Raw genomic sequence first — 23,958 nt, forward strand, 5'->3', positions numbered from 1 at the left:
AATGTGTAAATGGGCATGTGTGATTCTTATTATATTGTGCTTGTGGGTGTGTTACATGGGTGGGGCTTGATGGTGGGGGCCCTAACACCAGTCCTGCACCGGGGCCCATCACTGTCAGTGTCCGCCCCTGATGGCTCCTGAATATTCACGAGTTCCGGACTTTCTCCGTCCTCCGCTGCTAATTCAGTAAAAGAACCTGTAAATCAGGGGCAGGAGAAAGCCCGGGGCTCAGGACATCAGGACTCGTCATTCGCTGCATTTCCTAATAAAGTATATTACCAATATGTTGAACATCCCTATCCTTATAGTCTATAAAAAAAAATAAGTGTAAACGCGTTTATGAGGGCTATAGTGTGGCCCCTAGGGACCCCAGTCCGGCCCTGCAAGGCCTCCTGAGCCAGGTCAGCCCATGTCTCCCCTCGCTGTGGCCTTAGGAGCACCCCGCATACAGACGTCCGCTCCCCTGTGCTGTCTGTATACGGGCAGAGTGCTGACATGATACATCCTCATGGAGGACTCATCAGCAGGTGGCGCTGGTTGGATGAGCACCGCGCAGCTCTATTGTCTGCTGACGTCTCAGGACACGCCCTCTTTTACCCTTGTGCGTCCGTGCTCGCTGTGCCGGCCTCTGCCTGAGCGGGAGCGTGTAGTGTGCGCGTGCCTCTCTCTTCCGGTCCGGACCCACCGCCACTTTTCCCGTGTGTTCACACACCGCTCAGCTGCCGCCATGTTGGGAGCTGCTCTCCGGCGCTGCGTGACTTCTGGCCTCCGCAGCCTCCCTCGCTGCCGCCTGCAGCCTCAGCCCGCCTGCTCCCAAGGTGAGCGCTCTTACGTTACGCCATTGTGCCCTTGACGTGTGACATAGCGGGACAGCGGTGCCTCTGCGGCTGTGTGTGCCGTGTAATGGTCGTTGTGTAGCCGGTGGCCTGCCCTGCAGCGCCGCATTGCTGGAGGCCCGGGAAGGCCTGCTCTGTGCAGCCCGTGGTGGATGGCGCTGCGCCTTCTCTGCAGAGGCCTGTGTGTGCGCCGTGTGAGGTCACCTCCGACCACTTCTGCTGGTGCCGGCCATTGGCCTGTGTGTGCGCCGTGTGAGGTCACCTCCGACCACTTCTGCTGGTGCCGGCCATTGGCGCTGCCCTGTGTGCGCGCCGTGTGAGGTCACCTCCGACCACTTCTGCTGGTGCCGGCCATTGGCGCTGCCCTGTGTGTGCGGTGTACTGTCACCCAGTGCTACTGCTAATCCGGGGTCTGCGCTGCCTCAGATTATAATCTGCCTGTAGTCCCGTGCATTGTCAGTGTGTCATACACGGTGTGCAGCGGGGACCAGTTTATTGCAGCCCTAACAGTGAGACGTGAGCTGAGGAGAGCAGCTGATGGGGCTGTACATCCCGGAAGCAAGGTCACATTGACTGCTGTGCGCCGAGGACTGACCGGCGCCCCCTGCAGGAACCTGACCCGCCCGCTCAGTCACTGCACTTTCTGCTCTACATTCATCTCATCTTCTATTAAAACTGGAACTTCTCCTTCATAAAACTTCTGCCAAGTTATAATCGGTGGTGTTCTGGGTCCTTACACCCCACTGACCGCTAACACAAAGGGTTAGGAGCCCTGGCCAGGTGCTGCTCTCCTGTGAGACTGAAAGCGGAGAGCAGCCCCTCCGATACTTTTTTTTGCTTTTTCGGTTTTAGTGATTGATGGGGTCTCTGCATCCTCCCAACGTTTTGCTTGTCAAACATTTTCTGAAAAATGCAGTTACTGTTTACTGTAGTGTGGCGTAAGGTTTGCTCAGCTTCCCGATACATCCTCATGTGGGCCAAGGTTATAACATACAGCTCAACCTTGAGCCTGACACACGCTGGACACCTGGTGTCGGGGCCTATTTCTTGTATTATTTCACAAGTCTCCTTATTGATGTCAGATGTGTAGTGATGAAAACAAACTCCACTGCAGTTGGTTTCCTGCTGTCTTTCATTTTTTACAAAAAGTGACTGGCTGCAGCCTTTCCATCCAATCTGCAGTTTCTTGACAGGTCCCCACCAGATGTTGAGACCAGCAGGGACATGATAGCAAGTGAGAAGTGACGCTGGTCAGAGAGTTGAGCGTATAGATTTTTTTTTTTCCCCTTAAAATCTCCTTTGACTAAACCCTTCATGAACTTTTTTTTTTCTCTAAACCTATATATGTACTGCAGTGTGTTGGTCGTAATATACAGGGCTGTGGAGTCGGTAAGCCAAACCTCCGACTCCTCAATTTCCCTGATACCGACTCCCTCATACATGGCTCATGTTTAAGTGATAAATTTACTGTAGCACAGATTCATCTCAGCTAAAAGTCTAGACCCTTAGATCAGGAATAGGACAGACATTTATAGGACATTTCATAACTTTCCCAAATTCTTATGAAAAAATATTCCCCACAAACTACATTGAACTACTGTACCCAATTTATTATATATTTTAGGAGTCGAAGTTGGTCCATTTTATACTGACTCCACCAAAATGGGCTCCTACTCCACAGCCCTGGTAATATACCTTCTGCTATCACTTTCTTCTCCGGTATCAAGCATTGCTCTGGTCCTCTTCTGAGTGACGTCACCGCTCTTCAGATTCCTAGCCCACAGCCCCACTATCAGTATTTGGTCAGTATTTTTTTCTCAGGAGTTGGAGACAAAGCCAGGAGTGGGTGATAAATGCAGAATTGGTGACTTGTTTCTATTATACCTTTTCTCTGGATTGTTCCTCACCTGGTTTTGGCTCCCACTCCTGAGAAAAAATACTAACCAAATACTGATAGTGGGGTCCTGGCCTTACAGTGTAAGTCTATAGAATGTCAGAACAAGGCTCCATAGGCTTAAATTGTAAGAGACATCTCTGCTCACAGTGATTCAGATAGTAAGGCTAAGTGCCCATGATGCAGAAATGCTGCAGATTTTTTTCCGCATCTCCCTGGCAGGAAAAACGCATGCGGATTTTAAATGCGTTTTTGCATGCATTTCCACATGCGGGTTATCAAGCGCTTTTCCAAGCGATTTTTAGCATCTCTTGGAAAGTGCTTGACAACTTGGTGACACTATATAAATCCATGCAACAGGCATGGATTTATATAGTGTGACCAAGTTAATAGTTGAAAAAAATGGTAAAAACAAAAAACACTATACTCACCTTCTGATGGCCCCCGGTCTTTTCTCCGATGCGTTCGGTCTCTTGTATGGCTCGCGGTGGTGTGACAGGACCTTTCATGACGTCATTTAATCATGTGACAGGTCACGCGACCGCTGACGTCAGCAGTCATGTGACCTGTCACATGACTAAATGACGTCATGGAAGGTCCTTTTAGACCATCGCGAGCCGTCGGGGAGCCAGGATGCATCATACAGGAGACCGGGGGCCATCAGAAGGTGAGTATGTTTGTTATTTTAAATTCTTTTTTTTTTTTAACAGGTACCATGGTACCCGGGTCTGGAGGAGTCCTCTTCTCCAGACCCGGGTACCATCCGCACACTGAATCGCTTAATATCCACATGTAGTCATACGGATATTAAGTGATTCAATGGTGGCAATTACACTGCGTGTCCACAAAATTAATGGACATGCTGTTTATTTTTCCGCAATGATGATCCGCAGCGGAGATTTCTGCTGCATGTGCAAAGCACATGCGGATTATCATTGGGGACCATGGGGCACGTATTATCAAGCGTTTTTTAAGCGTTTTCGCTGCGGAAACTCCGCAGCAAAAATGCTTGAAAAACGCGTAATGGGCATGCAGCCGAAGTGTGAATTACATGACTTGGAAGAGGATCGGCATGGTACTTGATACTGCAGAAGATAGTGATAGGGGAGTATATTAACACCTTGACACTACAGTACATACACAGGTTTACAGAAAAAAAGTTAATGGGAAGGCTACTTAAAGCATAATTTGTAATATAGGAGCGGACACGCCAACTCCTGACATGTCAGTTTCAGTAGATGCTTGTATTCCCCATATTATAAGTACTCTGGCTCACCTTTCCTTAGAACCCAGCATTGTGCCGTTCTCCTATTTATTCCTTCTCAAAGTTTCTGAATAAATGTACTGGGTGTTAGCATATGTTCCCATTGTGACTGTCGGCACCAATTGATCAATGTCACACACCCAGTTGTCAATTTATTTATTCATTCATAAGTTGCTTGGAGGAAATTCCGAGGAACCAGAAATTATAAGCAAATCTGCTCTAGAATAATTTCATGGGAATAAAACTCATTACTAAAACAGACTTGTCAGTAGTGACAGGTTCTCGGAGGGAGGTGGGGTGCTGGCAGCGGGTTACTCCCCGTATTGATGACTTGTGTACTTGGTGCATATGATGAGGTGCAGGGGGAATGACTGACTGAACGTGTTTGGCTGTTGACTATCAAAAGTTTGCAGTCAGGTTTATAATTCATTTCTTAATTTCCAATACACTATGCATGTGCACTTGTTTTCCCATACTTTGCCATTATCCTTTGCTATGCCCACATTGTTGTACTGACAATGAGTAGTCTACTGTGGCCTTCAGGACGACTACAGGACAGGGAGACTACTGCTCACACGGAAATGCTTCCCCCACAATCTGCTCTTCCTTTACAACTTTATAAAAAAAAAAGTAACACTGATCCTTAGCTGTTCTGGTAAATGATTATCCCTGCTAGGTATGCATGTGTAGTGTAGGATCACTTTGCCATCTGCTGATTTATGTTTATGAAAGGTCATAATTCCTTAAAACACCTCCAATTGCATTTAAAAAAAAAAATAAAAATTTTCTTTTTAGTCTTAAAGGGAACCTGTCACCAGAAATAACACTGTTAACCTGCAGATTTGCAGTTAAAGGGAATCTGTCACCCCCCCCTGGGCAATATCAGACCACTACTATGGCCATACAGGGTGTAGAAAAGTAAATCTATACATGCCTGTATGGCCAATAGTAGTGGTCTGATTGCTTAGAAATCTTCTTTAATAAAATCTGTCTTGCAGAGGCTTGGCGTCCGGGGGATGCCAAGCCAACCCCTCCTATCTCCTTATTATACACGTAATTCGCTGCCTCTTTTGGAAATTAACATATTCCCCCCTCCCCGTCACAGGGCGCTGTGCCATGCCCTGTGACGTTCCCTGCGCTGACACCCACCCTGCGCATGTGCAAAGCGCAGCTCCCTTGGAGACCCGCTTTGTTTCCTTCCGGGCATGTTTGGCTGAGCACGTGTGACAATGCGAGGCTGCGTCACACAAGTGCGCAGCCAAACTGGGCCGGAGGGAAACAAAGCGCGTGGGATGGGTGTCAGAGCAGGGAACATCACAGGGTCTGGCACAGCGCGGCGAATTATGTGTTTAATAAGCAGTTTGGAGGGGTTTGCTTGGTGTCCCCCGGACGCCAAGCCTCTGCAAAACGGATTTGATTAAAGAAGATTTCTCAGCAATCAGACAAGTACTATTGGCCATATAGGGAAGTATAGATTTACTTTTCTATACCCTGTATGGCCTTAGTAGTGGTCTGATATCGCCCAGGGGGTGACAGATTCCCTTTAATCTGCAGGTTAAGTGTTATAATGCTGCCCGGCGCCAGCTCGCAGCTGAATGCAGCAGGGAGAGAACTTTATCCTCCCCAGCCAGCATTCGGATTCCGTCATTGGGACGGTGCAAGTTCAGTCATCACTGAGAATACCGAGCGGCTGCTGTAACTGTGCACCCAGCCCTGGCTGACACGCCCTCTGCATTGGGGCTCAACTGTCAGTTACAGCCGCTGCTCTGTATACTCAGATCGGTGACTGAACCCACACCGCCCATCCATTCCAAACTGTGCTACCTTCCACATTACTTGCAGAGACCGTTTTGACTCTGCAGCATCAGAGAAGTGCAGAGGCACAGAAGCTGGCTGGTTCCAACAGTATGCAGAGCGGTGGCTGTAACTGCACGCCCGGTCCTGACTGACAGCTCAGCCCCAATGCAGAGGGAGTGTCAGTCAGGGCCAGGGGTGCAGTTACAGCTGCTGATCTGTAATCTCAGAGTGATGACTGAACATGTGGCGCCCCCGCCCTCATGACTAAATCCGAATGCTGGTGGGGAGAATAAAGTTCTCTCCCTGGTGCATTCGGCTGCGTGCAGGTGCCGGGCAGCATGACGCTGTAAACCTGCAGATTAACCGCATATCTGCAGCTTAACGGTATTCTTTCTGGTGACAGGTTCCTTTTAAAAGGGTATTCCGAGATGTTAATATAAATGACCTTTCCTACAGAGGTCATTGATTATAATGGAGAGCCACATTACCGTTCAAGGACACACAATGTACAGAGCTGGGCCTCCGTGCACTGCAGTTGGCCCCTACAATCAGCTGATCATTGGGTGGCTTCCTAGCAACAGGCATGTTGGCTAGAGGGCACCATGGGCTTCCATTGAGGACATAATGTATTATGAAAGTGCAGGTGAGGGTGACTGCCAGGAAAGAGGTATCTACCTGCTGATGACATTCTCTAAAGCCACATTTATGTGTAGTGGAAGTGCTGTGGATTTTAGACCCTACAATATTTGGCAAAGTATAGTACAGGTGGATGGGACTTTTTAAATCTATGTGCCATGAAACCCTGAACAGAAATCCACCATTACCTCCACAGATTCTCTGTTCAGATTTAGATGAGCCAATCATGGGCATTAAATGACTGTCAATATGCTATACGATCAGTGGTCAATCGCCGTTTAAATACATTGGGACATTTTATATAGTAGTGGACAACCTCTCTAAATCCTCAAACCCAAAAAACAAGCGTTTTGCTTGTCCGTTTGGAAGGGCCAAAAAATTGTGACTAAGCGTTCCTGCAAAAGCTTTCTCCCAATGATTGGCTTGTCTAAATTGGCCTTTAATCCTGCATGTCACTGCAGAAATAATGAGATGCCATGCACGGGCATTGTTTCAAGGTCAAGGGAGTTGTCTGCCATGGACATTGAGTCTTTCAGTCTTTGACGGCCTATTGAGCTGAATAGTATTTTCTTTACCCTGATCTTGTCTGTTTCTTTTACAGTTGCAGTTGCTGCTCGGTGCTATTCTCATGCCAAACATGAGTCAGATGAAGAGTTTGATGCTCGCTGGGTGACTTATTTCAACAAGCCGGATATTGATGCCTGGGAACTGCGAAAAGGTACTGCTCTAATGACAGCGCCATCTGATAATGTAATCAGGAAAATATCAGGAGATTGTAATGAGTGTTTTCAATCTGTTTCATATAATGGAACACCTGTCCTCTCTCATTTCAGGAAATACTTGCATTTGCCATAAAATTACCACTGGAGAATCTTTTCTTGGAGCTCTGCATTGTACCATTCTTCCCATTACTCTGGAGAAGTAGGAGTGAGTTGACAACTTGGTGTCACCCTTCTCCCTGTGGATGGGTTGTGTCCCTACAGTTAGACACTGTCCATTCAGTGGTGCCATTTTTACTGTAACACTCTCTTCACAAGGAGAATGTTTATGCAAAGTTGTTAATTTAGTCATATTTGCAGGAACAATAGCCAAGGAAACGCACACTGCAGACTTCTAATATGTTCCAAAATTATTTTTATTTGGAATTCAAATATTTACTAAAGCAGACCTGTCAGATTGAATTTTGGAAATATGCATCTAACTGTTGTATAGCAGTTGTCTTGTAGACTAATTGCAGAATAAGCTTAGCTTTGCTATAATTTGTCCTTGCTGCACTGACCTTTGTCAGGCCTATACAATTCATATGCTGCGCTACAGTGTGCTGGCTGCACTTTACCTTTATATAAGTGGAAGGTTGGATGATGTCTGAATTGGCATGAAAGGGAATCCGATGGTAAAGCTATCATCTGCTAAAACCAAGATGGAGGCTGCTTGCTATATGTACTGATGCTTACTATAGAAGTTTTTGGAGCTGAGTATGCAAATTTATTAACCACCTTGTAGCAGAAACATGGGGCTTACCACATAACTTTGTTCTTGCTTTCCAGCTAAGTTATAAACTTTTTTCATATGATGTAGATGTTGCATATTTGACAGTTGGCACATCCCCCCATGTAAAATGAAACCTAATACTCTCTTCCTGTGTCTCTTCAGTTATGGATGTGCTAGGTCTCTGGTGTTTTTATTACACAATTCTGCTACGTGAGCTGTGAGTGGAGCAGCTCATGATTGGCTGCAGTGCACAATGTGGCATAACTCTCCCAGGAGACATAGTTCCAACATTGCTGGAATGGTGCCAATGTGGGAAACTAGTGTGTTTTTTGGGGAGTGGGGAGCATTTAAAGGGAATTTGTCAGTAGGATCAAGCCTTCTAAGTAGTCTATATGGGCATGTAGGTAATGGGAAGCTGAATAAAATTATACCTTAATATCTGCAATCTGACATCTTATTCAAGAGCAATCAATGTTTTTCTTATATATAAATGAGCTGTGGCCCGGACACTGATCTGTATGAGAATCTGCCTCTAGAGCTTATCTTAAATGAATGGGGACGTTATCAGTGTGAGACATGTAACTAGCACAGTGCACTAGAACTGAACTTTGTCTTCTTACTAACACAGTTGCTGCAGCTCTGCTGTATTGCAACAATATTACAACACTGGAAGCTGAAGCATTGAGAGGGCACCTGCAGATGTGTCTATTAGGCTGAGGCTGCGTGCCCACTATGCGTTTTTCAAGCATTTTTGCCACGGAATTTCGGCAACGAAAACGCTTAACTGCTTGGTAATACGTGCCCCATGGTCCCTAATGATGATCCGCATGTGCTGTGCACATGCTGCGGAAATTTCCGCTGTGGATTATCATTGCGGAAAAATACGCAGCATGTCCATTAATTTTGCGGACACGCAGCGTAATTGCCGCCATTGACTTGCATTGAAACGCTTAATATCCGTGTCAGCACACATTTGCACACGCGGATGGATATTAAGCGTTTCTATGTGCGGATGGTACCCGGGTCTGGAGAAGAGGAGACTCTCTTCCAGACCCAGGTACCATGGTACCTGTTAAAAAATGAATTTAAAATAAAAAATAAAGATTATACTTACCTTCCGATGTCCCCTGGCCTCCTCAGCGATGCATCTGGTCTCTTGTACGGCTTGCGGTGGTGTGAGGACCTGCCAAGACGTCATTTAGACCGCATAGTCTAAGTGCCCACGATGCAGAAATGCTGCATATTTTTTACGCTTCTCCCTGGCAGGAAAAACGCATGCGGATTTTACATGCGTTTTTCCTGTCAGGTAGATGCGTTTGTCAAGCGTTTTTGCATGCATTTCTGCATGTGGGTTATCAAGCACTTTTCCAAGCGATTTTAGCATCACTTGGAAAAGTGCTTGACTACTTGGTCACACTATATAAATCCATGCAACCGGCATGGATTTATATAGTGTGACCAAGTAATAGTTTAACAAAAAAAGAATAAAAAATGGTAAAAAATAAAGATTATACTTGCCTTCCGATGGCCCCCGGTATTTTCTCCGCTCCGTCTGTTCTGTTGTATGGGTCGCGGTGGTGTGAAAGGACCTGCGATGATGCCATTGAGTCATGTCAGCGGTCGCGTGACCTGTTACATGACTAAATGACGTCATGGCAGGTCCTCACACCACCACGTCCCATACAACAGACCGGACGCATTGCTGAGGAGACCGGGGGACATCGGAAGGTAAGTATATTTATTTTTTAAATTCTTTTTTTTAACAGGTTCTATGGTACCCGGGTCTGGAGGAGAATCTCATCTTCTACAAACCCGGGTACCATCCGCACATAGAAACGCATATTATCCATGTGTGCAAATGTGCTGACACGGATAATATGCGTTTCAATGGCGGCAATTACGCTGCGTGTCTGCAAAATTAATGGACATGCTGCGTATTTTTCAGCAATGATCCGCAGCGGAAATTTCCACAGCATGTGCACAGCACATGCGGATTATCATTGGGGACCATGGGGCACGTATTACCAAGCATTTTTTAAGCATTTTCGCTGTGGAAATTCCGTGGCAAAAATGCTTGAAAAACGCATAGTGGGCACGCAGCCTAAGGGAACAGTCAGACGGCCGTATAACACGGACGAGATCGCATTGCAGTGCACAGACTTGCCGGCGGTTCTCCTGACTAGAGCTCAGACCAGGAGAGCCGTCAGTCCGAGAATTGTGATGCTATTGTCTGTGTTATACAGTCTGACTGCACCCTTATCATTCAGAGCTGTGTTTGATTATATCAGGAGAGCAGAGAGCGGCCATCACACTGGTAACCCCCCCTATATTTATAAGCTCTGGAGGCTGATTCTCGTGCAAATCAGCGTCCGTCCCATAGCCTGAAAAGCTCATTTATGTATACAAAAAAAGTAGATCTCTGGAATAAGACATCAGATCGCAGATGTCAATGTATCACTTTATTTTGCTTCTTATGACCTATGTGCTCATATAGATGGCTTAGGAGGGCTGATTGTCCTGACAAATTCCCTTTAAGAAAGGGTTTTCCAAAAATTGCAGAACACCTTTAACCCCTACAACCTTGGACGTATGAGTACGTCAAAGGTCGTATCCCTGCACTCCATGCGGGCTCCAGTTGCTAAGCCTGCATGTTTTCGGGCACATGACAGCTGATCTGTACAGCTATCATATGCCCCTAACAGCCACGGGTAGAATCGCAGCATTTAGCTTGCACTTACCTGAAGTGCTTCATTAATCCTGCCCATGTCACATGACCGTGGGTCGCCGATGGGTTGGCATGACAGCCTGGGGTCTGCAGGAGACCCCTTCGGTTGTCATTGCCAGAATGCGGTGAGCGCCACCCAGCGGTTGGTGCTCATAGCAAGTGAGCATTTTAGCTACATACAGGCGATTGGAATAGCGCAACTTCTAGTCTCCCATAGAGACTATTGAAGCATGTGTAAAGTAAAAAAAAAGTTTTTAAAAAATATAAAAGTTCAAATTACCCCCCCTTTCGCACCATTCAAAATAAAACAATCAAATATACACAGATTTGGTATCGCCGTGTTTAGAATCACAGGATCTATCAATATAAAAAAATTAATCTGATCAGTAAAAGGCATAACGAGAAAAGAATCATTAGAAGAATTAGGGTTTTTTTTGGTTGCAGCAACATTGCAATAACAGGCATAAAAAAATCATATCTACACCAAAATGGTATTAAAAAAGTCAGCTCGGCGCCCAAAAAATAAGCCCTCACCCAGCCCTAGATCCAGAAATATGGAGATGCTACGGGTCTCAGAAAATTGCGCCGTTTTTTTTGTTGCAAACTTTGAATTATTTTTTTTTTTTCATCCGTTAAATACAAAAGAACTTATACATGTTTGGTATCTACAAACTTGTAATGACCTGGAGAATCATAATGGCAGGTCACTTTTAGCATTTAGTGAACATCGTAAAAAAAAAAATTGTTGCACTTTTTTTTGCTATTTCACCACACTTTGAATTTCTTCCTGGTTTCCAGTGCACTATATGGTAAAACCAATGGTGCCATTCAAAAGTACAACTCGTGACACATATAAACTCAGTTGTGCTACATTACAAACCCTTCTGTCATCTCTCCTCATTTCATAATACTGTCACTTCTACTGTTACCCCTCCCTCCACACTGCCTGACTGGAGATGAGCTGTCTGCAGTGAGAGCAGAGCAGGCTGTTATTATATTATAGCCTTAGTGCCCACGATGCAGAAATTTTCCTGCGCATTTCTGCATCTCCTTGGCAGAAAAACACATGCTTATTTGCCATGCGTTTTTCCAATGCATTGTATAGGCAAATACGCATGCAGAAACGCACAAGAATTGGTCATGTCCGCATTTTTTCTGCGAGTAAAATCTGCGCAGAAAAAATCCTGACCATGTGTACAAAACTTGCAGAATGTCATAGGAAGTCATGGGATAAGGTATGCAATGCGTTTCTGGACCGTTTACGCGCTGCAGATACGCACCAAAAACGCATCATGGGCACACAGCCTTACCCAGGAGTAACCTGTTCTGAGCTGTTGTGCGGACGTGTTTTTTCTCTCCTGTGTGTTGCTACCTGCTTATGATTGGGTGGCATTATACAGTGGGAAGAAGTTTTCACCCTGAGTGAAACTCTAATGCCCACATGGATGTAAAGAAGCCCTCTCATAATTTCTTTTTTTCCACCAAACCTGTGTATATATAGTGTCATTGTGTTAATATACTTTCCTACTGTCACCATCTCTTATATCAAGCACCATTCTGCTTCTTTTCTGAGTGGTATCGCCATTTTTCAGACTCTCCGATCACACTGCGCTCTGTGTGACCTGGAGGTGGCTTTCATGATGTAAATCTGTAAAGCATCAGAACAAGGCGCCATAGACTTGCATTGTAAAAGACTTCTGGCTCATGCATAGTGATCTGAAGAGCGGGGTGTCACTCATAGAGGAGCGGAATGGCATTGGACGCCAGAGAAGGTGCTGGTCGGTGAGTATATTTACAGATAAGCTCATGGGAGGGCTTCTTTAACGGAAATGAGCTCATTAGGTGCCAAATAATTTGATGGATAATATCTCCAACAGAAAAGCGAAAATATAAACTAAAGTTCTCTTTTGCAGGCACTGTTACGTGTGTCCAATTCAACATGAAAAATTTAATGAACAGTCCTCTTTGAAGCCATTGGAGGATGCTTCCTTTTTGTTTTGCCATTATCAACTGTTAAATTCAACTCCTAGCTGCTTTATGTAGTTGTCATAGCCTAATGGGTACTTATTAGTTTTTTCACTGACTGACTCCAGTGTATTGGAATACAGAAATCCCCTTAATTTGTTAGGACTTGTAGGGAAATATAAGCTAGTGACCACCGGACTACCCATAGCAATGTAACGTGGTACTGGGTAATGTAGAAGACCTGGTACCCTCCTGTTTAGCTCTTCTGCCTCAGATCCACTGATCCGGGGTCCCCTCTAGTTCGTGTACAATGGTCGCCTGCGTCTCAGAATACTCTCAGTGGTCTGATATACTCCTCAGTACTGATTTGGCCAGTGTTCTGATTAGGAAGGTGACACGGGTTTCAGTGGGATGTGCTGATGGACAGGGCCAGGTCACATTTTCAGGACTGGAGTGTTGGTGCTGTTTGTGAAGGAGGATTGGCATTGTAATGTGATTATACAAGGGAGGACTTCTGAAATGTATGTTGGTCAATTGCTGATTTCCCATCCCCCACAATTCTGTAAATCTTTTTTCTATGAAGAGGCCAACCAAGTTTTGTGCTTGGGTGTAGGATGAATTCATAAATAGGATATTTTGAATACAACTACTTATGATCTCTTCTATCCTGCCCATAGGGCAGTTCTGATTACTATGGAGGCAGACTGTAGGAAATTACTAAACACATTGCTGCCATAGTCTTAATATTGCTGCTCAAGACAAGGTTTTATTTTTTTTCCCTTTCCAACTAGGTGTGAACACTCTCATCGGTTATGATTTAGTTCCAGAACCAAAAATCCTTGATGCTGCTTTGCGTGCTTGCAGACGGTTGAATGATTTTGCAAGTACGGTCCGCATTTTGGAAGCAGTGAAGGTGAGTAGAATAACCCAATATTGTGTTGCAAGGCTTTTGTTTTTTTTTATTTTTTGCTTTTGAGTTTTTCCATACTTTAAGAATTTTTCTGAATGGGCCCTTGTTTGGGTAATACATAAAATGTTATCAGAAAAACTTAGAGTAGGGGAAACCACCTTCAAAATTTTAATACTTTAGGTAAAACTTATAAACTGTTATTCTTCGTGTTGGACATGAGGTGAAAATGTATGACATGGTAACTCTTTGGTATTCATTGAATCTCAATACTAATATTTAGCTATTATTTCAGCTTCATCTCTAAACAATGGTCAAAGATGGCTGTGTGACTAGCCTTAATTTGGGTTGTTTTTTCTTTTGCTAGGATAAAAGCGGACCTCACAAGGAAATCTATCCCTATGTAATTCAGGAACTTAGACCAACTTTAGATGAGCTTGGTATTTCCACCCCAGAAGAGCTGGGCTTAGATAAACCATGAAAAGGTACGTTTTTGCACACTGCTCCTTTTTTTATGAAAATGATCACAAAAACAGACTTTTCCCATTAATAGCCACTGTTTAACTTTTAATTTGAGAAATAAAAATGGAGAACTCCACAAGATGTTATGTGTGTGGAGCCCAGTGGCATGGTCTGTGAATACATCATTTATAAGGAGCAGCTCAACGTTAAGTCCTCTCCTTGTTTTACTGTGTTCATGGCTACACATAAAACAAAAAAAACCATACATGTTTGGTATCTGCGTACTCGTATACTGACCTGGGGAATCTTATTGCCTGGTCAGTTTTACCATATTGTGAACATGGTAACATGGTAAATAAAAACAATGCACTTTTTTTTGCAATTTCAATGCACTTGGAATGTTTTGGGTACAGAAAAATAAAAAAGTTATGGCTCTTGGAAGAAGGGGTGCAAAAAAATTAAATGGCCTCATCAGGAAGGGGTTCAAGGGGTATTCTCGCCTATGAAAATGTAGGGTATTTTCATGAGGGACAGGATGTAGATTCCCAACCAGATTTTACTAAAAAAAAATCTACAGAATATTACAGTAATTGGCACAAATATTGATTTGTGGGACATATTATAAATTTTCAGCATGAAATTGTATGCTGCAAAATTTAACTGCTTTTGCAATTAAGACAAATCTTGTAACTCATGGATTTGGGTGCAGACCCTTCTCCCCCAAAATCTTTCTGGATGTCCCCTTAAGGCCAAAGTTGCACAGGATTTGGCCACAATATCTTATAGATTTAGCTTTTGGGTAGATCTGAGGTGGCTGTCAAATCTAGGTAGAGAATATTAACCCAAAAAAATGAACTGGAGTACAAGTTGGTATGGAGTTCAAAATGGAATGTTCACATTGACCATTAAACAGACAATCTAAGGCAGAAACAAAAAACATATACCCTGATCGAAGTAAAAGCAATAGTGCATATAAATAACATGGGGTACTTATTAAACACTAACCTCTAGTATTAAAACGTTGCCATGTGTCAAAGTGACGTCATTGTGAATAAGGGCAGAGCAGGACCCGAATATGATACCCATCAAATGTCCAGCTCAAAGGAATGGAGGCCACGTCCTTACCTGCACTAGGTGCAGAATCCTGAAGCTAAACTGAAAAAAATGAATTGTAGTACAAGTTGGTATGCATGCAAAATAGGAGCAGGTAGGAGACTGTTGCAGGTTCCACCATGTATGAATATACCATAAACCTCCTTAGACATTTATGGTATATTCATTTATAATGTCGGTCTACTGGTTTCTGGCTCTTTGAGAGGTGTTTGACTGCTGTTTGCAGGGCAGTTATAGTTATTATTATTATAGCGACATTAATTCCATGGCGCTTTACATGTTTAAAAGGGGTATACATAGCAAACAACAAGTACAATAATTTGAACAAAAACGAGTCAGTGACCGGCACAGGAGGAGAGAGGACTATCAAATTTGGCTGAACGGCTAAGAAATTTGACACAGCCTCCACCACAGACAAGTACTTAAACATGTAACGCTAACGTCTCTTGCCTGTTCTTTTTGTAACGTTCAGCATTACTAAAATAAAACTTTATAGTGACAACTGCTATTTTCACTAAACGTTTCTAAAAACTGTAAATCTATGTTCACACGTTGAATTTGTAGGATGTTGATGTGTATTGTATGATCAATTTGGTAAATTATTTTTTAAAAACTTTCTCCTCTTTCTTTCTACAGATTATCCATCCAAATGTTTTATCAATGCTACTTGATTGTACACAGCCATCCAGAAATACAAAGATGTTAAAATATTACCTTTATTTCGAAGAAATGCAACTGTTCTTTTATTGAGTCCCTATCTGTGTAATATTATGTTGGACCTAATAAAGGGATGTTGTTTGATCTGATTGACTTGTTTTATAGTTTTGCATTGTACTGTTTAGATTAGCCTATAGCCATCTTTCAATTTTTCCCCACATGCTCACACGCCCCTACAAACCACGCAGCATTTAAATTTTTTTGGTCATTTGGCAAAATACATTGGCAACCTGTCATTGTATCCTGCTTTAGTTGTCTCCTATCTTCCACAGGATCTGTTTTAAATATGATAAATGCGTGTGTCGCCTCAGAGACCTGTACCTAGCTTTATTCTCATCTCTCCATTCCTTTCTATGAATTTTTAGTCGTCTTTTGAAGTTTTCCTAACAAGGGCATACCTCCCTCCTTTCAAAGTGGCCATGAGATGGGGGTCACGGATCTCTGTTCTAGAGAAAAATGTGGTACCCGCATCTGTTATGTATTTACAACATCCGGTCACTATGCTGTATATGTCTAAGATGGGTGTAGCCATTAAAGAGGTTGTTCGGTCTCCTGATAGATCTGTCAGGATTCACCAGTATTGTGGGTGAGACCAGGCGGTCACAGGATGGCAAGTAGGTGATTTGCTTACTTTCTCACACATTACGACTAGACGTGCTTGGGGTCTCTCAATTCACGTCTAGTCAGCATGTAAACACGTGTATGTATACTTACGGTCACATGACTGCATACTCTCATTGGCAATACTGACTAATGCAGACAGCATGCACACTGCTGTCAGGATTTAGAAGTCTGCAGTCACATAAAGTGACTGCAGATTTCTATCAGAAGACCGGATAACACCTTTTTAAAGAAATGCATTCTGGTGGCAGATCATTTTTTATATGTACTGTTACCCGATTAAAAGCTAAAGTTATGCTTAAACCCACCCCCCCCAGCCTGTTTTCACCTTTATGACCAGGCCAAACCTTATAATTCTGACAGCGTCACTTTGTCGTACTCTGGAACACTTCGACGTATCCAAGTGATTAAGATTTTTTTCGTGACACATTGTACTTTGTTAGTGGTAAATTTAAGTCTATTTTTGCCTTTATTTGTGGAAATATATAGTTTTTGTAAAAACGTCACAATTTTCAAACTTTTTGAATTTTTATGCCCTTAAACCAGATATCTACTTTATATCCGCATCATTTTTTTTAATTTTTTTTTTTTTTTTTTTTTCCGGGAAGTTAGAAGGATTAAAAGTTTATCAGCAGTTTCTCATTTTTTCCAACACCATTTACAAAACCAATTTTTTATTTTTTAGGGACCACATACAATTTGAATTGGCTTTGCGGGCCTATGACAGAAAATACTCCAAACTAACACCATTTTAAAAAAAAAAAAAAAAAACTCACCCCTCAAAGTGCTCAAAACCACATGCAATAAGTTTATTTTGGAAGTAAAAAATGAAAATTTTACTTTTTCCCACATGTTGCTTTATCCCCAAATTTTTCCTTTTCAGAAGGGTAACAGGAAAAAAAATGAACCTCAAAATTTGTTGAGCAACTTCTCCTGAGTACACAAATGCCCCATATTTGGTGGAAAACTACTGTTTGGGTAGATGGAAGAGAAGGAACGCCAATTGACTTGTGGAACGCAATATTTGCTGGAATAGATAGCGGACACCATTTTGTGTTTGCAGAGCTCCTGAGGTGCCTAAACTGTGGAAACTCCCCAAAAGTGACCCCATTTTGGAAACTACACCTCTTGAGGAATTCACCTAGGGGTGTAGTGAGCATTTTTAAACCTCAGGCAATTTACAGAATTATATAACATCATTGGGCTGAGTAAATTACTTTTTTTTCACAAATGTTGCTTTGGCCCCAAGCTTTTAATTTTCAAAAGGGATAATAGGAGAAAATGGTAACATTTGTTACGCAATTTCTCTGGTCAATGTTCCATATGTGGTCGAAAACTACTTTTGAGGCCCAGTGCAAAGCTCAGAAGGGAAATAAACTCGTTTATTTGCATTTATATTGGAGTTCAGATTTTGCTGGGATTTGTGCGCCATGTCACATTGGTAGAGCCCATATAAGTGACCATATTTTTCCCCTTCTCCCATGACAGCACCACCTGAGAGGGGGTATCCGCCCACCAAGGACAGGAACCTACTGAATAAAAAGGCGGTACCTCTCCTCCGCATCAGTTTTTGGTTCCTGTCCCTGATGGGAGCCTCACCAGGTGGTACCTCACGTACCTGGATTATGGACGGTGCGGCCTGGAGGCCGTGGAAGCAGCAGATGGTCCCTGTTCCCAGCCCGTCTGGCTGCTGCCCGGGTCTGCGTGTGGGGAGGAGGTGCTGTTTTCCTTTGGATGCCTCCCCGCGTGCGCCGGGGCCTGCGGCCGGGTCTGCGCCTCGCAAAGATGAACTGAGCGCGCCGGCCGGCAGGTCTTCCGGGCTGCGCACGTGGGGGTCGTGTCGCACCCTGTGACGGAGTGCGCCGGAAGTCCGGGCTGCGCACGCGCGGGGTGCTGACGCGCCCTATCACGGAGTGCGCCGGAAACCGGGTCTGCGCATGCGCGGGTGGGAAGCTGTCATCCCGCTGCAAGCGCGCCGGGTGCCGCTGGGCTGCACACGCGCAGAGGCAGGTGGATCTGCGGGTAGCGTGCCAGCTGGCTAAAATTTAAAAAAAAAAAAAAGAAAAAGAGATGAGCACGCTGCCGGAAGGGGAGGAGCCTAAAGGAGGTGGAGCCCTACTGCTTTTAAGGATGGGGAGCAATCAGGATGGCGGTGTCTGCATCCCCGCCATGATGAATGAGGAACCGCAGTCACCTGGGCAGCAGCTGTCACCGCCACAGGAAGTACAGCAGCAGCCACAGCCATCAAAGCAGCGCAAGCAGCTCAAACAAATGGAACGGGAATCTTCCCATCGACAAAGTCACAGCAGTGAGGGGCGTACGAGTTCCGGCAAGACTGGTCAGAAAAGACTTCGTCAGTCCACCTCCGCCAGATGGGAGCCCTCATGTGAACGGCAACCACCGCCTCCGGTACCCTAGTCTGAACGGCAGTGTGGTGAGTGATCTTCGTGAAAGTCTCACCTTGAATAATGTGCTCTTCTCTCTCTCTCTTTTCCTCCTTCTCCTTTTATTTCTTGGGGCAGGAGGCGAAGAAGTGTAGTGCTAAAAATAAAAACAGGGAGTGTGCTTTATGCAAAATCGGTCTTCCCACCTCCTATGCCAAAAACCTATGCTCAGACTGTATTCAGAAAACCATTGCAGAGGAGTCCCCCAGGTTTTCTTTAGAATTAAAGGATCTAATCCAGACAGAGGTCAGAGAGTCTTTAAGAGGCTTAACCTCACTCAAAAAGAAGAAGCGAAAACTAGTTTCTTCAGAATCAGAGGAATCAGTGGAGTCCCGTTTTACGAGAGAACTGCCTTCCTCCTCTAATCACTCCTCATCGTCATCGGAGTCTTCGGATGATAATGGGGGGGGGGGGGCAGACCTTGTTTTTCGGTTGATAATACTGAGAGACTAGTTAAAGCCGTCAGAGGGACTATGGGTATTACCGATACCAAAGTGCCCAGAACAGTCCAGGATGTTATTTTCGGGGGCTTAGACCAAAGGAGGAGACGCTCATTCCCGGTCAATGACAGGATTAAATCTCTGATAGAAAGGGAATGGAAGAAACCGGAGAGGAAGGGTCAGCTGCCGTCATCCTCCAAGCGGAGGTACCCCTTTGAGGATGAGGATGCGGCTAAATGGGACAAAACCCCTAAGATTGACGTGGCCATTTCAAAATCTTCAAAAAAATCCACTCTGCCCTTTGAGGATTTAGGAGCCTTAAAAGACCCGCTGGATAAAAAAGCGGAGTCCTTCCTTAAGCAAACCTGGGAGTCGTCAGCAGGGGCCCTTAAACCGGCAGTAGCAGCGACCTGCACTGCTAGATCTATGATGATCTGGCTTCAACAATTGGAAGACCAGATCAGGGGGAATGTGTCCAGGGAGAAAATTCTATCAGACCTTCCTCTTGTGCAGGGAGCTGCTGCATTCCTGGCAGATGCATCAGCAGATTCAGTTAGGCTGGCTGCCCGGTCTGCAAACCTCTCTAATGCAGCCCGTAGGGCGCTATGGCTCAAGAGCTGGCCAGGAGATGTGCAGTCAAAGTCTAAACTGTGCTCAATCCCTTGTGAGGGGGACTTCTTGTTCGGCAAAGGTCTAGATCAGGGTTCCCCAACTCCAGTCCTCAAGGCCCACCAACAGGTCATGTTTTCAGGATTTCCTTAGTATTGAACAGGTGATAATTCCATCATCAGCACAGGCAATAGTTACATCACCTGTGCAATACTAAGGAAATCCTGAAAACATGACCTGTTGGTGGGCCTTGAGGACTGGAGTTGGGGAACCCTGGTCTAGATGACATCCTAGATAAAGCCGCAGACAAAAAACATGGATTTCCCACGGTGTCTGGTTCCCGATTTAACAGTTCCTTTCGGAAGAGAAAATACAGCTGCAGTAAAGCTCCCAGAGACCAAGGTAGCTGGAAAGACCGAAAGCCGTATAGCAGAGGCTTCATGTTTGGGGGTCCCTCCTCCGAGAATAAGAAAGCCCCTAAGTGACAGTTCCCCCCAGGTGGGAGGAAAATTGTCCCACTTCCTGCCTGCCTGGAAGAAAATTTCATCCAATTCTTGGATCTTAGGGATAATCAGGAGGGGGCTCACACTAGAGTTCAAGAGCAGGCCCAAGAACACTGTCAAAATATCAGCCCCCAGAGGTTTAGCGGAACAGATAGCCTTACAGCAGGAAGTTCTCTCTCTGCTCAGGAAAGGAGTTCTGGTGGAAACACCTGCACCCGAGCAAGGAAGAGGATTCTATTCGACCCTCTTCCTAATAAAGAAGCCGGACGACTCCTTCAGGACCATTGCGAACTTAGAGACTGAACGACCATTTAATCTACAGGCCTTTCAAGATGGAAACAATAAAATCAGCCATAAAGATGTTATTTCCGGACTGTTTTATGTGCGTCCTCGATCTGAAGGACGCCTACTACCATGTCCCGATTTTGCCAGATCATCAACAGTTTCTAAGAGTAGCTGTACAATTCGGCAGGCACGTAAGGCATTTTCAGTTTGCAGCTCTTCCCTTTGGCATTTCCATGGCGCCGAGAGTCTTCACAAAAATCATTCTGGAGGTCACAGCGCACTTGAGGGAAAGAGATATTTAGTCATCCCTTATCTGGACGACTTCTTAGTAGTGGGCAGATCAAGTCAACTCTGTGCTCTAGCCCTGGCGGACGTCATGGCCAGTCTAAGACGCCTAGGTTGGCTGTTAAATCTGGAGAAGTCAAGGCTGGAACCAAAGAGGGTTCAGTCTTTCCTGGGTCTCATTCTGGACTCTGAAAACCAAACCTGTCTTCTGCCAGAGCAAAAGAAACTGAAGATCAGATCCCTAACATCTCAGATTGTCAGCAATCCGACCATCACCCTGAGGAGTGCAATGTCTCTGTTGGGTACAATGACGTCTTGCATTCCGGCGGTTCAGTGGGCCCAGCACCATTCCAGATGTCTTCAACAGGAGATTCTGGCAGCGGACAGGCGGCTCAAAGGTCGCCTGAATGGGAAAATATCTCTTCCAGTCTCACTGGACTGGTGGACATCTCCGGTCAACCTATCTTTGGGGGTTCCTTGGACCTTCCAGGTGTCGGATACAATTACAACAGACGCAAGTGCGGAAGGTTGGGGAGCTCACCTAAGGGATCGTTCTGTACAAGGCCTCTGGTCGGACAGCGAGACAAGCCTCTCTTCCAACATGAAAGAGCTGTTGGCAGCCAGAAACGCGCTAAAAGAATTCAGTTCTGTTCTTCAGGGTCCTCACGTCAGGATAATGTCAGACAACAGATCAACAGTCGCCTACATCAATCATCAGGGGGGTACCAGGTCTCTCCCTCTGATGTTAATAGCGGATCAGATCTTCAGGTTTGCCGAGAGTCGGCTGGTTACGCTCTCGGCACTGCATATAAAAGGGGAAGAGAACATAAAGGCCGATTTCTTGAGTCGTCACATCTTGAAACAAGGAGAGTGGGAGTTGAATCCAGCCGTTTTTCAGCAGATTGTGGATCGGTGGGGACAGCCCCAGATAGATCTGTTTGCAAACAGACACAATCGGAAGACCGAAACCTTTTGCTCCCTGAATCCAAAAGAGGGGGCGTTTGCGGTGGACGCGCTGCAGATTCAGTGGGATTTCACTCTAGCTTATGCCTTTCCCCCTTTAGTACTGATCCCTACTATCCTGAGGAAGATCCGAGAGGAACGGGCGAGGGTTATATTGATCGCCCCGTTCTGGCCCAGGAGACCATGGTTCACTTGGATGAAGAGAATGTCCCAAGCAGATCCATGGGTTCTTCCGGACATCCCGGATCTCCTCAAGCAGGGCCCAGTCTGTCATCCCCAAAGAGCGGGCCTGCATTTGACGGCTTGGATTTTGAGAGGTCGCTATTGACGCAAAGGGGGTTTTCTCCAGATCTTGTTACTACCCTTCTAGCAAGTAGAAAGCCGATAACAACTAGAACTATGGTAGAACCTGGGCTAAGTTCTTGTCTACCTCGGGTCAGTCTGCCAAAGGGAGGGTTCCTATTGAGGCCATACTAGAATTCCTCCAGAAGGGGTTAAACATGGGACTAGCCACCAGTACTCTTAAGGTACAGGTATCGGCTCTGGGGGCACTGTATAATTATGACTTGGCAGCAAATAGATGGATCATTAGATTTATTAAAGCCTGTCATAGATCCAGACCTATTCCTGTTCCAAGAATGCCTCCTTGGGACCTTAATTTAGTTCTGGAAGCATTAACCAAACCTCCCTTCGAGCCCTTAGAGAAGGTTTCAGAAAAAATCTTAACTTTAAAGACTGCGCTATTGGTGGCCCTGACATCAGCTCGTAGAGTCAGTGACTTACACGCACTATCCGTTAACCATCCATTCACTCAAGTATGTATGGATAGAGTAATCTTAAGACCAGACCCGGCCTATCTTCCAAAGGTAGCCTCCAAATTCCATAGGACGCAAGTAATCACTCTCCCTTCCTTCTATCCTAATCCTAGGGATTCTGAGGAATATAAGCTTCACACCTTAGATGTTAGGAGGGTGTTAGTCCAGTATTTGGAAGTGACAAAAGCCTGGAGAAAGAGTGACGCTTTATTTATATCCTTTCAGGGGGCTAGGAAAGGACTTAAGGTTACAAGGGGGACCATAGCTAGATGGGTCAGGGATACTATTACCTTAGCCTACTCTTCTAGCAATCTGCCGGTTCCTGAGAACCTGAAGGCCCATTCCACCAGAGCGGTAGCTGCTTCCTGGGCTGAGAAGGCGGATGTGCCCATCGACATTATATGTAAGGCGGCAACTTGGTCATCCCCTGCTACATTTTACAAACATTACCGTCTTGACCTTTCCTCTTCTACTGATCTGTCCTTTGGTAGAAGGGTGTTGCAAGCGGTGATCCCTCCCTCTGGTATTTAATCTCTATAAATCTCTCAGGTGGTGCTGTCATGGGAGAAGGGGAAAAGATCCTAGTTACTTACCGGTAACGGGATTTTACAGAGCCCATGACAGCACCCTATTAATTCCCTCCCCTTTATCACTGTGGTGTGCACTTTTTTTAAGGTGTTTAGTACATATGTTGAGGTGGTGGTTATGTATTAACCTGTCTTCGGAGGCCCTCTCATGCTCTGAAACAAAAAACTGATGCGGAGGAGAGGTACCGTCTTTTTATTCAGTAGGTTCCTGTCCTTGGTGGGCGGATACCCTCTCTCAGGTGGTGCTGTCATGGGCTCTGTAAAATCCCGTTACCGGTAAGTAACTAGGATCTTTACAAACTATACTGCTCAATGAATTCATCTAAGGGTTCATTGATCATATTAACACCATGGTTGTCACAGAATTTTACACCATTGGGCGGTGAAGAAAAAATAATTGCATTTTAATCACATTTTGTTTTCGCTCCAGATTTTACATTTTCATACGGGGAAATTGGTAAAAAAAATGGCACCAAAACTTGACACACAATTTCTGCTGCACGTGGCAATACTCCATATATGACTGTACAGTACTGCTTTAGCCATACGGTGAGACTCTGGAGGGAAGGAGCGCTGTTTGACTTTTGGAGAACATATTT

General features: G+C 44.9%; 1 protein-coding gene across 1 annotated transcript; it reads left to right on the forward strand.

The window, feature by feature from the left end:
• The first annotated feature begins 565 nt into the window (after window positions 1-565).
• Window positions 566-15,896, forward strand: COX5A (cytochrome c oxidase subunit 5A). The gene is made up of 5 exons (XM_073652808.1): window positions 566-818; window positions 7,029-7,145; window positions 13,400-13,521; window positions 13,883-14,000; window positions 15,727-15,896. The coding sequence occupies exons 1-4, from the start codon at window positions 728-730 to the stop codon at window positions 13,994-13,996; spliced, it is 444 nt and encodes a 147-aa protein (XP_073508909.1). The 5' UTR covers window positions 566-727; the 3' UTR covers window positions 13,997-14,000; window positions 15,727-15,896.
• Window positions 15,897-23,958: the final 8,062 nt, after the last annotated feature.

Source organism: Phyllobates terribilis, unplaced genomic scaffold, assembly GCF_046119375.1.
Source record: "Phyllobates terribilis strain yellow unplaced genomic scaffold, ASM4611937v1 Scaffold_11__3_contigs__length_659146591, whole genome shotgun sequence".
Lineage (NCBI taxonomy): Eukaryota > Metazoa > Chordata > Amphibia > Anura > Dendrobatidae > Phyllobates > Phyllobates terribilis.

Coding starts and splice junctions, on each gene's coding strand:
- COX5A (XM_073652808.1), top strand. CDS start 728: ATGTTGGGAGCTGCTCTCCGGCGCTGCGTGACTTCTGGCCTCCGCAGC. Junction 819..7,028: donor TCAGCCCGCCTGCTCCCAAG/GTGAGCGCTCTT, acceptor TTTCTTTTACAG/TTGCAGTTGCTGCTCGGTGC. Junction 13,522..13,882: donor GCATTTTGGAAGCAGTGAAG/GTGAGTAGAATA, acceptor TTCTTTTGCTAG/GATAAAAGCGGACCTCACAA.